The 16,606-nt window shown below is 42.9% G+C and overlaps 1 protein-coding gene across 6 annotated transcripts in view; it reads right to left on the bottom strand.

Annotated features, from left to right (window-relative positions):
- Positions 1 to 16,606, bottom strand: part of kdm4b (lysine (K)-specific demethylase 4B) — a 311,868-nt gene that overhangs the window by 199,522 nt on the left and 95,740 nt on the right. For all 6 annotated transcript variants that reach the window (XR_004221360.1, NM_203733.2, XM_018091716.2 and 3 more), the window contains 1 exon segment: positions 3,657 to 3,706. Coding sequence is in view for 5 of the 6 variants with exons in the window: in NM_203733.2 (NP_989064.2) it covers positions 3,657 to 3,706 (50 nt within the window). In the remaining variant the exon portion in view is untranslated.

Below are 16,606 nucleotides of genomic sequence, written 5' to 3'. Positions count from 1 at the left end.
CGTAGCATTCGGGCACTCACATCCAGACTATGTAACAGTTTTTACCCACAAGCCATCCGCCTTCTCAACTCAATGGACTGGTCACACACTAAAATCATTCAGACGATCTAAACAACATCAAGTCTGAACTGACAATTCACAATCACTTATGGTAAATCACCTGATCTATCTGAACTGCTCTTAGCAATCTGCAATTATTTGCACTATATTTTTAATTTTTTAATTTTTAATTTATGCTGTTAAACTTGTGTTGTAAATTTTTTTCATGGGTTGCATGTATGTAGCATCTTGGGCCTGGAGGAACGCTGTTTCGTCTCACTATGTACTGTACTGTATATGGTTGAAATGACAATAAAACCTACTTGACTTGACAACTGACTTCTTGAATATGATCCAAAGCGTTGGCAAGTAACCATAGTTACATAGTTACATAGTTACATAGGGTTGAAAAAAGACCTGTGTCCATCAAGTTCAACCCATCCAAGTAAACCCAGCACACCTAACCCACACCTACCAATATATACTCACATACATAAACTATAAATACAACCACTAGTACTAACTGTAGATATTAGTATCACAATAGCCTTGGATATTCTGATTGATCAAGAACTCATCCAGGCCCCTCTTAAAGGCATTAACAGAATCTGCCATTACCACATCACTAGGAAGGGCATTCCATAACCTCACTGCCCTCACCGTGAAAAACCACCTACGCTGCTTCAAATGGAAGCTCCGTTCCTCTAATCTAAAGGGGTGACCTCTGGTGCGTTGATTGTTTTTATGGGAAAAAAGAACATCCCCCAACTGCCTATAATCCCCTCTAATGTACTTGTACAGAGTAATCATGTCCCCTCGCAAGCGCCTCTTTTCCAGAGAAAACAACCCCAACCTCGACAGTCTCACCTCATAGTTTAAATCTTCCATCCCCTTAACCAGTTTAGTTGCACGTCTCTGCACTCTCTCCAGCTCATTAATATCCTTCTTAAGGACTGGAGCCCAAAACTGCACTGCATACTCAAGGTGAGGCCTTACCAGGGACCTATAAAGGGGCAAAATTATGTTCTCATCCCTTGAGTCAATGCCCTTTTTTATACAAGACAGCACTTTATTTGCTTTAGTAGCCACAGAATGACACTGCCTGGAATTAGACAACTTGTTATCAACAAAAACCCCTAGATCCTTCTCCATTAAGGATACCCCCAACACACTACCATTCAGTAGATAGTTTGCGTTTATATTATTTCTACCAAAGTGCATAACTTTGCACTTATCAACATTGAACCTCATTTTCCAGTTTGCTGCCCAGTTATCTAATTTTGTCAAATCGCTCTGCAAAGCGGCAGCATCCTGCATGGAACTTATAGTTTTGCACAATTTAGTGTCATCAGCAAAAATAGAAACAATACTGTCTATGCCCACCTCCAGGTCATTAATAAACAAGTTAAACAGCAAAGGCCCAAGGACTGATCCCTGCGGTACTCCACTAACCACACTGGTCCAATTAGAAAATGTTCCATTTACAACCACTCTTTGTACTCTATCCTTCAGCCAGTTCTCTATCCAATTACAAATATTATGTTCTAGGCCAATATTCCTTAATTTGATCATTAACCTTCTGTGAGGTACTGTATCAAACGCTTTAGCAAAGTCCAAGTAGATGACATCAACTGCCATTCCAGCATCAAGGTTCCTACTCACCTCCTCATAAAAGGCAACTAAATTAGTCTGGCAAGATCTGTTACGCATAAAACCATGCTGGCACAAACTAATAGTATTGTGAACTGCAATGTATTCAAGTACCCTATCCCTTATTACCCCTTCCAAAAGTTTTCCTACTACTGATGTCAGACTAACAGGCCTATAGTTTTCAGGCTGAGAACGGGATCCCTTTTTAAATAACGGCACCACATTAGCAATCCGCCAGTCTCTTGGCACCATGCCAGACCTCAATGAATCCTGAAAAATTAAGTGAAGAGGTTTGGCAATCACAGCGCTCATGGATGTACAGAGACTATATAAATCCATACCACATGATACAAGAGCGGAAGTTATAAAAGTTCTATTGTAGATAACTCCAGATATGAAGGTCCTCCTGTTGAATATGTATTATTGTTGCTGAATTTCATGTTACGTAAAAATTACTTTTTACTTACAACAAACTGGTACAGCCTTGAGTTCTCGTGTATCACCTGCCTATGCAAATGCATTTATATATTTAGGAGACATGGGGCCTTTAACAGATGTTACATAGACTGTTTTTTTTATATGAACAGGATCATCACAAGATCTAGAAGCATTTGTTCAAGACATGAATGCCGTGAATTTATTTTGCATGTTTTGGATTATAAGGAAAGGTCAGATATTTATACCACAGCTATGGATAGAAACACACTTGAACATTACACCAGTCACCACTCTAAGCACCTGCTCACTCCCCAAATCACAGATGATCAGAGTAGTCCATATAGACAGTGATCTAGTGCATAGAAGTGAGGATATACAAAAGCATGGGTAAAACATTCTTAGATAGAGGGTACCCTGCACATTTAGTAGAGGATAGTATTGAGTGGGCAGTCAGTGAATCACAAAAAATTTCGATAAGAGAAGAAAGCTGCGTATAGGGAAAATGATGTGAATAGTATGTACTGTTAGCAGATATAGTTCACATAGTAAGAACATAAAAGATGCAGTATTAAACTATTGGGAAGTGATTGCCAATGATGAGACACTTGTGGACAAAGTACCCTGGAAACAGAGATTTAGCTATTCCAGGGGCACCAGTTTGAAGGAGCTTCTAAGCCCTTCTGACCCGCTCCATAAATATGCTTAAAGTCCAGCACAGCATTTTCTCTCCCAGCACCCGGGAGTATATAAATGCCCAGGGGGTGTCATGTGTAATACACTGATTCTTGGTGCAGAGTTCAGACATCTTAGAACAGGTAAAAGGTATGCTATAAGACATAGGATGACTTGCACAACACCTATGGTTGTGTACATAATCAAATTCCCATGTGGTTTGATGTATTGTGGTAAAACTGTGCGTCCACTCAAGGACAGAGTAGCCATGCATAGGACTAGTATTAGGGCTGCCCTAGATAGCACATTGTGCAACAGCAGATGGCCAAGCATTGGTTTGAAGCTTGTCATGATCCCACAGTCTGTCGGTTGATCGGTGAAGCTCAAACTCTTTAGAGAGAGACTTGTAACCTTTTCCAGCTTTATGGGCATCAACAATTCTTTTTCTGAGGTCCTCAGACACTTCCTTTGTTCGAGCCATGATACACATACACAAATGTGTTCTATGTGCAATCAGGCTTTGCTGGATCCCCGGTTCTTTAAATAAAAAAGGGTCTCTCACTCACACCTGATTGTCATCCCATTGACTGAAGATACCAGACTCTGATTTCACGTTTAAGTTATGTGATAATCCATAGGATTCACTTAATTTTGCCATACGTAGATGTTATTTTATTTTTTAGTCAATAAATACATGACCACATATAATAATTTTTGTTTCATTTGTTTAACTAGGTTTTCTTCTACTTTTAGGACTTCTTTGAAAATAAGATTATGCTGTGAAAAATGTAAAGGTTCACAAACTTTTGAGAACCACTGCATATATATGCCACTACATAAATATCTGTAAATTATACCTTTTGCCAGACGTTCAAGTCTCTTGCCATGTTCAGGAGGGACAGCATACCTGTATGACAAATATTTTATAAATTAGTAGTATATAAGGATACATCATTATTTATACACACGCACAAACACAAAGGCTGTTTAATTAGCACACTGGATCCCATAACCACTGTTACAGAAACCCCCTTGTTTCAACCCCGTAGTTGAAAAACATGCACTGAAGAGGGAGTAGACCCAAGAGACAGCTTCTGCATTATCTGCACGAGTGTGTGCCCTGTGTTTCACAGTATAAGTAGAAAGGGAAGTTTGAGAACAAACTTCATGTTGGGTTGAAAAACGTGAAGTCACAAAATGCAATCTGATCTGTTGTTGGCTACACCCACTTTTTCTAAACTTGGACCCACAGTTATATAGTAAAAACCACTGTGCAAAGTTTGGGGACCCTGGTTTTAACAGTGTCTGAATGGCAGCAACTTAAATTTCCCCACTGCAGTTACCCAGTGACTAACTCTGCAAAGTTTAGGGACCCAATAATATTGCAAAGTTCGAGAACTCTGACATAAATAGTGTGAGAAAGGCAGCATTTTAAATTTAAACAAAAAAAAATTCTATTGCTGAAGTCTGATTGGCTGTTTGTGGCTCCACCCACTTTTTAAAACCTAAAAATGCAGTCCCCTTGTGACCCTGGTGTTAATACTGTGAGAATGGCAGCAGGTTGAATTTTCCCATTGAAAATCAATAGTTAAAATTTGATTGGCTGTTGGTGGCTTCGCCCACTTTTTCTAACTCTGAACCGCAGTTACCTGGTGACTAGCTCTGCAAAGTTTGGGGACCTTAGTATTAATATTTAAAGAATGGCAGCAGTTTAAATTTAAACATATGAAGTCTATAGGTGAAATCTGATTGGCTGTTGTTGGCCCCACCAACTAAACTTGAAACAAACTGTGCAAAGTTTGGGGACCCTGATATTACACATGTGAGAATGGCAGTAGGTAAAATTTCCCCACTTATAACAATGAAAGAAATGTGATTGGCTTTTTGCGGCCCCGCCCACTTTTTCTAACCTTGAGTATGAAGTCACCCAGTGACTGACTGCAAAGTTTGGGGACCCTGGTGTTAATGCTGTGAGAATAGCAGAAGGTTGAATTCCCTCATTGAAAGTCAATAGGTAAATCTGATTGGCTGTTGGTGGTTCCTCCAACTTTTTCTAACCTTGAACCGCAGTTACCTGGTGTCTAACTCTGCAAAGTTTGGGGACCCTGTTATTATTACTGTGAGAAGGCAGCAGGTTGAATTTCCGCCAAGTCAATAGGTAAAATCTGATTAGCTGTTCATAGCTCCGCCCACTTTTGGGTATCCAACAATCATCATATTTTCATTCAGGCTGACCCCATGACTATGTAATTCAAGTTTGGAGAGTGTAGCCTCAAAGCTGTAAGTGTGGCAGCAGTTTTAATTTCCCCATAAAAGTCAATAAGTGAAATTTGATTGGCTGTTGTTGGCCCCTCCCACTGGGGGGGTCATCCAACAAATGTCGCTGTTTTATTTGGGTTGACTCCATTATTATGTTATTTAAGTTTGGGGGGTGTAGCTTCAAAGCTGTAAGTGTGGCAGCAGTTTGAAAATCTTCCCTGTCAAAATCAATAGGAAAATTGGGGTGTTCAGCGCAGCCCACAAAAAGACGGGGGGCTTAGAAAAGCACAAGCAACCTGCTCCGCTATAGGCCAAAGAAGTGTGGAGAGTTTGGGTGTTGTACCCCTAAAACTGTAGGAGGAGTAGCATTTAGAAAATGGGGGGCGCTAAGAATAATAATAAGAAAAAGCGGAAGAATAAGCTGAAGTCGAAGAACAGTATGTGGGGTTTTTTAACCCAACACAATAACATTCCTGTATGTATAACTTTATTTATAAAGCGCCACAAGGGCACACAGTGCTGTACAATCTTACAGAATACAAAATTACACACAGGCAGGTGATATAATAAATAAATACAATAAATATATATCTATATACAGTAAGTGCCATGTGGTATGAGACACAGTAGGAAGGAGGTCCCTGCCCCATAGAGCTTACAATCTAAGTGGTTGGGTAACATACAGGCACAAATTGGAAGGTAACAGTGCACCAGGTATGGGCATTTGCCCTTAAGCGCAGGACTGGGCAAAATAATGTTTTAGTGCTCCAGAAGGTAAAAGCTGAGCTTTTTCTTAAAGAGAGTGGGTGGGTGTTCCCTACGGAGGGATTCAGGGATAGAGTTCCAGAGGTAAGGAGCAGCGAGATAGAAAGGTTTAAGACGAGAGATCGCAGTGGGTGTGGATGGTGTAAACAGACGGAGGCTCTGGGAGGAGCGGAGGAGACGACCAGGAACATGCAGGGAGACCAGTGAAGAAATGTAGTGAGGAGCAGAGGAGTGAAGGGCTTTGAATGTTAGCAGAAGGATTTTGTAAGCTATCCTTTTCTTTACAGGTAACCATGCAAGAGAGCTTAAGTGAGGCTGAACAGGTTCCCTCTTCGGAGAGAGCAGGAGGATCCTGGCAGCAGAGTTTAAAATTGATTGCAGGGAAGAGAGGTGGTAGTCTGGGAGGCCGGTTAGTAGGAGATTGCAGTAATCTAAGCGGGAAAGGATAAGGGCATGGATTAGTGTTTTAGCTGTTACTTGTGAAAGAAAGGGGCGTATCTTGGCAATATTGCGGAAGAAAAAACGGCAGGTTTTGGCAGTGTTATTAATATGGTTAGAGAAGGAGAGTGACTGGTCAAAGATAACCCCAAGGCAGCGTGCAGAATTTACAGGGTTGATGGTCATGCCATCAATAGTAACGGTGAAAGGAGGAGGAGGGCCAGGTTTTGGTGGGAAGACCATGAACTCTGTTTTAGCCAGGTTAAGTTTGAGCTGGCGTCGGTTCCTCCAGGAGGAGATAGCCAGGAGGCAGTTACCAATCTGGGTTTGAACATCAGCAGTTAGTGCAGGGGTGTCTAAATATATCTGGATGTCATCTGCATATAAGTGATATTTAAGACCAAAAGAAGAAATAAGGTCTCTTAAAGAGAGAGTACAGGGAGAACAGCAAAGGACCAAGCACAGAGCCCTGAGGCACCCCCACACTAAGCGGAACCGGGGTAGAGGAATTGTTAGCAAGAGCGACAGAGAAGGAGCGGTTAGAGAGATAGGAAGAGAACCAGGATGCAGCTTTATCCCGGATATCCCAGAGAATAGAGAATTTGCATAAGGACAGAATGGTCGACAGTATCAAAAGCAGAGGAAAGGTCTAGGAGAATGAGAACTGAGTAGCGTCCGTTGGCCTTGGCAGTCTGGAGTCTGTAAAGCAGGAACCAGCTGGTAAGCATTCTGTTTGTTTCTTTCTTTTGGTACATCTATGATCTGCTCTCTACTCAGATTTTCTCCCAAGTATATGTTAGTTCCACAACTGTCTGTTTTATAGCAAGACACTCTGTCCACCACAGCATACCTTTTTTTGTTTTGGAATTGTGCAGCTGAGAGAGAAGTGTAAACCTGGCAAGTCTACTCTACTGTGAATGCGTAAATCAATAATCGCCAAAGGATAGAAAAATGAAGAAACTTACAGTGGTGTGAAAAACTATTTGCCCCCTTCCCGATTTCTTATTCTTTTGCATGTTTGTCACACTTAAATGTTTCTGCTCATCAAAAACCGTTAACTATTAGTCAAAGATAACATAATTGAACACAAAATGCAGTTTTTAAATGAAGGTTTACGTTATTAAGGGAGAAAAAAAACTCCAAATCTACATGGCCCTGTGTGAAAAAGTGATTGCCCCCCTTATTAAAAAATAACTTAACTGTGGTTTATCACACCTGAGTTCAATTTCTGTAGTCACCCCCAGGCCTGATTACTGCCACACCTGTTTCAATCAAGAAATCACTTAAATAGGAGCTACCTGACACAGAGAAGTAGACCAAAAGCACCTCAAAAGCTAGACATCATGCCAAGATCCAAAGAAATTCAGGAACAAATGAGAACAAAAGTAATTGAGATCTATCAGTCTGGTAAAGGTTATAAAGCCATTTCTAAAGCTTTGGGACTCCAGCGAACCACAGTGAGAGCCATTATCCACAAATGGCAAAAACATGGAACAGTGGTGAACCTTCCCAGGAGTGGCTGGCCGACCAAAATTACCCCAAGAGCGCAGAGACAACTCATCCGAGAGGCCAAAAAAGACCCCAGGACAACATCTAAAGAACTGCAGGCCTCACTTGCCTCAATTAAGGTCAGTGTTCACGACTCCACCATAAGATAGAGACTGGGCAAAAATGGCCTGCATGGCAGATTTCCAAGGCGCAAACTACTTTTAAGCAAAAAGAACATTAAGGCTCATCTCAATTTTGCTAAAAAACATCTCAATGATTGCCAAGACTTTTGGGAAAATACCTTTTGGACCGACAAGACAAAAGTTGAACTTTTTGGAAGGTGCGTGTCCCGTTACATCTGGCGTAAAAGTAACACAGCATTTCAGAAAAAGAACATCATACCAACAGTAAAATATGGTGGTGGTAGTGTGATGGTCTGGGGTTGTTTTGCTGCTTCAGGACCTGGAAGGCTTGCTGTGATAGATGGAACCATGAATTCTACTGTCTACCAAAAAATCCTGAAGGAGAATGTCCGGCCATCTGTTCGTCAACTCAAGCTGAAGCGATCTTGGGTGCTGCAGCAGGACAATGACCCAAAACACACCAGCAAATCCACCTCTGAATGGCTGAAGAAAAACAAAATGAAGACTTTGGAGTGGCCTAGTCAAAGTCCTGACCTGAATCCTATTGAGATGTTGTGGCATGACCTTAAAAAGTCGGTTCATGCTAGAAAACCCTCAAATAAAGCTGAATTACAACAATTCTGCAAAGATGAGTGGGCCAAAATTCCTCCAGAGCGCTGTAAAAGACTCGTTGCAAGTTATCGCAAACGCTTGATTGCAGTTATTGCTGCTAAGGGTGGCCCAACCAGTTATTAGGTTCAGGGGGCAATTACTTTTTCACACAGGGCCATGTAGGTTTGGATTTTTTTTCTCCCTAAATAATAAAAACCTCATTTAAAAACTGCATTTTGTGTTTACTTGTGTTATCTTTGACTAATAGTTAAATGTGTTTGATGATCAGAAACATTTTGTGTGACAAACATGCAAAAGAATAAGAAATCAGGAAGGGGGCAATTAGTTTTTCACACCACTGTAGATGACGCAACAGCACTCATCTTAACAGAAGCGCTGGCCCAAGGAAAAGCTTAGCCATCTTTTAATTGCGTAACTCCATTTCTGTAACAAGATAAAGGCTTCTAAATATCAAAAAAAAAAATCCATAATATCAACATATATCAGAAACATAAATTATTTAAATTATTATTTTATGCACAAAAATACAACTGATTTGGAAAGTCCCAGGTCTCCTGAATGCACCAATAACAAATATGTAAAGTTTTATAGAGATTTCTCACTTGTATAGAAGCAGTACAGCAGTACACTACCAAATTTACAAAGCACTGCTCCAAAAAGCTGCATACAGATTTTAAGGCCAAAAACTCCACCAACAGTAAATTTACCCTAACCAAAACCCAAAACTATAAATTAATGGAAAGATTCTATACTATACACTTTTCTATACTAATGCTCCTAGATCTATCGGCTGCGTTTGATACGGTTGACCACTCCCTCCTGATGCAAATTCTGTATTCGATTGGTATCCGTAGTCAGGCTGCATCCTGGATCTCTTCTTACCTCATACACTGTCTCCTATGCTAACAAAACCTCATCTCCAGTTCCTCTTAATGTGAAGGCTTTGTACCTGGGCCGTAGTTGTTCTCCCTTTACACACTGTCTTTGGGAGATCTTATCTGTTCATTTGGCTTAAAATATCATCTCTATGCTGATGATATCCAAATTTACTTTTCGACCCCTTCATTAACAGTTGAAACTGAGACTCAAATCTTTAACTGCCTCCTAGCTATCTCCAATTGGATGAACCAACGCCACCTAACACTGAACCTAACAAAAACTGAACTAATGATCTTTCCGCCTAAGCCTGGCACTACCCCCCCCCCCCCCTTTTCTATCTCTATTGAAGGCACCCTCATCAACCCGGTCGATTCGGCGAGTTGTTTGGGGGCGATCCTTGACTCCTGTCTCTCCTTCTCTGACCATACTACCACCACTGTCAAAACCTGTCACTTTTTCTTGTGCAATATTGCCAAAATCTGTCCCTTTCTTTCTACTGCAACAGCTAGGTTGCTCATGCACGCTCTCATCCTATCCCGACTTGACTACTGTAACCTGCTACTAACTGGCCTCCCTAACTGCCATCTTTCCCCCCTACAGTCTATATTAAATACTGCTGCCAAAATTCTCCTCCTCTCATCTAGGAGAGTTCAGGCCCTTCCACTACTAAAGTCCTTATTGTGGCATCCTATTAAACAAAGAATATCTTACAAACTCCTTCTCTTCACCTTCAAAGCCCTCAATTCCTCTGCTCCTCACTACATCTCTTCCCTTGTGTCTTCGTACATTCCTGGCCAACTCCTTTGTTCCTCGCAGAGCAACTGCTTGGTTGCGCCCCCCACTACTACTGCTGTTTACCGCCTTAAACCTTTCTGCCTTGCTGCCCTTTACATTTGGAATGTCCTCCCTGATCTCCTCCGGAGAGAACCCTCCCTCAGTCTTTTTAAAACTAAACTTAAAGTCTACCTTTTGGAGAACTCACACTGCACCTGATATGGAAACTAGCACTTATATTGTAGTGTCGGCCACTGGGACCTACAGCACTTATATTCGCCTACTTGTATCGGTAAGTTACCCTCTCATATAGATTGTAAGCTCTACAGGTGACAGGTACTCTCAGGGGTTGCGGAGCTCAAATATGAGGGAAGTCTATTATACCAATAACAACCCACTAAATGAATGCAAAATAGGTTACTCACAGTCTCAAGTAGGTTGAGGACAAGGCAATAGAGTTCAGGCAAAGTCTGTTACACAGGCAGAGGTCAGTCCAGGCAGAGTTCAGACTCAGGCAGAAGTCAAAATACAGCAGAAGTCAACACGAAAACAGGAAACCAGGAGCTAGGCCAATAACCAAGTAATGATTGAAAACCTTCAGCGTCCTTTTAAACTGAACTTTTGGCGCCAATTTGTGCGCTGTGACGTGTGCGCACTGGCGCACGCAACGCCGTACGTGCGGACGTATGTGCAGACGTGTGTGTGGATTCACGCGCAGTTGTACGTGCCCACGCGCGAACAGACGTAGGCGTGCGAATACACCCGCGTACCTGGCGCATGCACTGAACAGCCCATAGGCAGGACGCCTTACAACAGGGCAGGGACCTCCATCCTCTTGTGTTTTATCTTATTGCAACTATATTTTTATTTATTTGTGTTTATTGTAATACTTTGTATTTATCTATTATCTTAATAACCCCGTTTGTATTAATGTACTCTACTGTACAGCGCTGCGTACATAAGTAGCGCTTTATAAATAAAGATATACATACAAGATTCTGACAAATCCAGAATAGGTCTGTTCCAAACTACCAAATTGCAATACTTTGTTAAAATTTCTCATTTTTAATAAAAATTTGTAAAATTTTGAAAAATTGCTTCAAAGCTTCCAGTCTACAAAATCTTATTTCCAACAGGTCATACACGTGACTTTTTTTTTACGCGAGCGACTTTTTTTTGGCTGCCCATGACTTTTTTTTCCAGCACAAATTTTTTGCTCCCAGTTTGCAAAAATATGCACCAATGCTGAACCGTGGAAATTCCCTGCAAATCCGTGCCGTTTCAAAAATTTTGCTCATAATTTCGCTCATCACTAGTCATAGTCATAGGTACTAGATAAAACATCCGCAGTATGAATGCCAAAGGTACACTGAACAGTTTGATGCTAAATGTCCATAGGTTTACTTAACCCTTTAAGTGCCACAGGACGTAGAATCTACGTCCAGTGTATCAAAGTACCTAAGTGCCACGGGACGTAGATTCTACGTCCTGCTGCACTTCCGGATTTGGGAGCAGAGAAGCGGCTTTTCAAGCCGCTCCTTTGCTCCCCAGCCTCTAGAAGACAGTCGGGGGGGGGGGGGGAACGAGTGGCCCCTGGGTCGCGATCGCCCAGGGGCCCCATAGGAAATACCTGCAATCCTTGTGGCTTTCCCTGGCAGTGCTCTCCCTTCTGCAGCTTCCCCCTCTGGCCCTCCCTTCTTTGCACTGCCCCCTCACATGAGCTGCTGCGCCAGATCGTGTTTCTCCTGCAGATCCTCACCTTCTAGACCTCAAGTAAGTGGCAAATACACACACACAAACACACAATCACACACGTATTACACTAATACACACATATACTCCCACTTACACACACATACATACGTAGTAACATAGTAAGTTGGGTTGAAAAAAGACATACGTCCATCACGTTCAACCATAATGCCTATATATAACCTGCCTAACTACTAGTTGATCCAGAGGAAGGCAAAAACCACATCTGAAGCCTCTCTAATTTGCCGCAGAGGGGAAAAAATTCCTTCCTGACTCCAAGATGGCAATCGGACCAGTCCCTGAATCAACTTGTACTAAGAGCTATCCCCCATACCCCTGTATTCCCTCACTTGTACTGAGAGCTATCTCCCATAACCCTGTATTCCCTCACTTGCTAAGAATCCATCCAGCCCCTTCTTAAAGCTATATAATGTATCAGCCAGTACAACTGATTTAGGGAGGGAATTCCACAACTTCACAGCTCTCACAGTGAAGAATCATTCCGAATATTTAAACGGAACCTCCCTTCTTCTAAACGGAGTGGGGGCCCTCGTGTCCGTTGGAAGGACCTACTGGTAAATAAAACATTAGAAAGGTTATTATGTGATCCCCTTATATATTTATACATAGTGTGAGAGAAATGCTGGATTAGAGGTGGAAGGTGTATATATTTCTCCCAAGATTTCTCTCTTATATATACTAAGCTCCAGGGAAAGTATGTCAGCAGTGAAAGAGTGTTCTTTCACTGCATTTGGCTTTTGGAAAAGCCGGTAAAAAGGGCCCTGGAGTGAATGGAAGTGAGCGGGTGGGACTTCCATTCAACAGGCTATCCAGGTTTTGGTGAAGCCTGGCTAATTAGTGGCCTCGTTAGGCTTCAGGGGAAACCCCTTTAAACATGGTGTCTGCAGAGTGACTCACTCTCTCCTTTCCTGGGGAACTGCCTGCATGCAGTATGGAGAGAGCCGGACACAGTGAGTAACACAACTACTTTTGTTTTTGTAGAGTTGGATGCTAGATCCTCTCTATTGCATAGAGAGGGAGCTGCTGTATGTTTAGTTAGAGCCGGACAGGCTAGGATTTACTTTTATGTTTTGTTTTCTGATATACCTGTGCCGGTTATATGTGAATAAAGCTGATTGCGGTCAGCTTAAACCTATGTGCTGGGTGTGAACTGTTGTTTTCTGAGACCAATCTGATCCCTGCAATCTACCTAAACCCCCAGAAACTGCACTGTTTGGACGAGTTGCCTTACATATGGTGGAGGTTGCTTTGGCAATAAAAAAAAATTTTTTTTTTTTTTTTTTTCGGATTGGTGTTTTTTTTTTGGAGATTTAAAGGGCCAGAAACCCAATTTCAGCTTTGCATTATAAAGTGTTTTGCTGCAGGGCATGATGGACGACGTTATCAAGGCCCTGATACAGGCTACGGCTGCTCAGCAAGAGGCCACCAGAGTCCAGCAGCAACAGCTGATCGCAACCCGAGAGGAACAGCGACAAGACCGGGAGCTAGCTGCAAGGAGTGTTGCAGCACCTCCTACAGAAACTGCTAAACCAACTGCTATACGAGCCAGCTACTATCTTCAAAAGCTAACAACAAGTGATGATGTTGAAGCGTACCTTTCCACTTTTGAGAGGATAGCAGAGCGAGAGGACTGGCCTAAAGAGCAATGGGCAGGCCTGGTGGCGCCTTTTCTTTCTGGGGAACCACAAAAAGCCTATTTTGATCTGGATCCTGTAGCCGCTAAAGATTATGACAAACTAAAAGCTGAGATTTTGGCCCGACTGGGGGTCACCCTCTCGGTCCGTGCCCAGCGTGTTCATCAGTGGATGTTTATGGCAGAAAAGCCTCCACGCTCCCAAATGCATGACCTAATTCATCTAACTAAAAAGTGGCTGCAGCCGGAGACCCTAACAGGGCCATAGATCGTGGAGCGGATAGTGATGGACCGATACCTTAGCTCTCTGCCTTCACCTTTGCGCAAATGGGTAAGCCATGCAGACCCAACAACTGCAGACCAGCTTGTGGAAATGGTAGAGAGGTACATTTCTGCTGAGGAGCTCCTCAGTTTTCAACAAGTGGAGCGCACCTTGGCTCCCAAGGGGAAGTTTCCTGCATGGAAAAAGGGACCTGCGACTGATAAGAGCATGCTCCAACGTGGACAATCTACAGGCGCTAGACCCAGAGACTACCAAAATGTGTCAGGAGGGACCCCTCCTCGCAGAGGACCTAATAAAGAATTGGTGCAGTGTTTCCGGTGCCATATGCTGGGACACTTTGCTGCAGACTGCAGCCTAACTGATGAACCTATGCAGTGTGATACTGCCTTAGCAAAGAGACGTACATCGATGTATGCTCAGATTGTGTGTACTGCCCTTCCAAAGACAGGGAAAGATAAATACCTTTGTGATGTTATTGTGGAAGGAAAGGCAGTGAATGCATTATTAGATTCTGGTAGCCAGGTTACCCTGATGAAATCTGTGTTGGTTGAAACCCCTCAATATGGGCCTGATACTGTAGGGGTTACATGTATACATGGGGATACTCGCGAGTATTCTATGGCTGAAGTGGAAATCAAAACTGCCTACGGGACATTAAGGTACCCTGTAGGGTTGGTTCCCACTTTACCACATGATGTAATTTTGGGGAGAAACTTCCCACATTTCTGGAAATTGTGGGAAACTGACAAGGTTATGGACCAGTCCTACTTAAAGGGAAGCCGCCCTGATTCTGGTAGTAAAGTGTCTGAGGTTGTACCGGAGGGTGGGGCTACTATAGATTTTCCCTTTTCTGTATTAGCAGGGGAATCTGATGAGGTAGGCGTGGAACCCCAGGTTGACCAGACTATACCAGGTGGGGAAGTCCATGTAGACCCAGTTGAGGAAGACAATGACATGCCTGACTTGGAGATTAGGATGGATAATTTTGCTTCAGAGCATTTAAAGGATCCCACACTGTCTAGAGCAAGGGCCAATGTAAAAATGATAGATGGGAAACCTGTAGACTCTGACTCTAGACCCTCTTGTCCCTACTTAGCCCTCCAAAATGACCTGCTATATCAGGTAGTAGAAAAGGGAAATGACCGGGTGGAGCAGCTGGTTGTCCCAAAATCATACCGGCGTATGGTACTTGACCTCGCACATAAACATGTGATGGGCGGACATTTAGGGGTAGAGAAGACAAAGGAGCGAATTTTGCAACGGTTTTTCTGGCCAGGGCTACATGGTGAAGTTGAGCAATACTGTAGTTCCTGTCCAGACTGCCAGTATTCGGCTCCTAGGCCACATTTTCGTAGCCCTTTGGTCCCTCTCCCTGTGATAGAGACACCATTTGAGAGGATAGCCATGGATTTGGTGGGCCCAATAGTAAAATCTGCACGGGGACACCAACATATATTGGTAATCATGGATTATGCTACCCGATTCCCCCGAGGCCATTCCTCTACGTAATACCTCCTCTAAATCCATTGCTAGAGAATTGGTACATGTCTTTAGCAGGGTAGGAATCCCAAAGGAGATACTCACTGACCAAGGGACCCCGTTTATGTCCCGGGTCATGAAGGAGCTGTGCAGGTTGTTTAAAGTGGTCCAACTTCGCACTTCTGTATACCACCCCCAGACTGATGGGTTAGTGGAAAGGTTTAATAAAACGCTCAAAAGTATGCTTAAGAAGGTGGTAGACAAGGATGGGAAAAATTGGGATTACTTGTTACCCTTTTAAATGTTTGCCATAAGGGAGGTCCCTCAATCATCTACGGGGTACTCACCGTTTGAGTTGCTATATGGTAGGCACCCAAGGGGCTTGTTGGACATAGCAAAGGAGACTTGGGAGGGACAACCCACCCCCTTTAAAAGTGTCATTGAGCATATAGACCAAATGCAGGACAGAATAACCGCGGTGATGCCCATAGTAAGAGAGCACATGGAGCAGGCACAAGAAGCCCAACAGAGGGTGTATAATAGGGGTGCCAGAGTACACAATTTTTCCCCTGGGGATCGTGTACTAGTGCTAATACCCACCGTAGAAAGCAAATTTTTGGCAAAGTGGCAAGGACCCTTTGAGATTCTTGAAAAGGTTGGTGAAGTAAATTATAAGGTTCGCCAACCAGGTAAAAGGAAACCTGAGCAGGTTTACCACATCAATCTTATAAAACCCTGGAAAGAAAGGATGTCATTGTTCACCAAGCCTACTTTATCTCTAAGGGCAGAACCCCTAGTGCCAGAGGTTAAGGTGGCAGACTCCTTGTCAGACACTAAGAGGAAAGAAGTACAGACCTTTGTAATCAAGAATAGGGATGTTTTTTCTGAGACACCTGGACGAACCTCTTTGGTGAAGCATGACATCATAACTGAACCTGGGGTAAGGGTTAACGTAAAACCTTATAGGGTGCCTGAAGCTAGACGAGAAGCCATATCTCAGGAAGTTAAAAAGATGTTGGAGTTGGGAGTCATTGAGGAGTCACATAGCGATTGGTCCAGTCCCATTGTCTTAATACCAAAACCGGATGGGAGCTGGCGCTTCTGCAATGACTTTAGAAAATTAAATACTGTCTCCAAATTTGATGCCTACCCTATGCCTCGTGTGGACGAGTTAATTGAGAGATTAGGGACGGCTAGATACCTGACAACCTTAGATTTGACCAAGGGCTATTGGCAGATTCCCCTGACGAACCAAGCCAAAGAGAAAACTGCTTTTAGTAC

The sequence above is a fragment of the Xenopus tropicalis genome, chromosome 1 (assembly GCF_000004195.4).
Source record: "Xenopus tropicalis strain Nigerian chromosome 1, UCB_Xtro_10.0, whole genome shotgun sequence".
In the NCBI taxonomy this organism is placed as follows: Eukaryota; Metazoa; Chordata; class Amphibia; order Anura; family Pipidae; genus Xenopus; species Xenopus tropicalis.
Note: the sequence above shows the minus strand (reverse complement) of the source record. Positions and strands in the feature narration are given on the sequence as shown.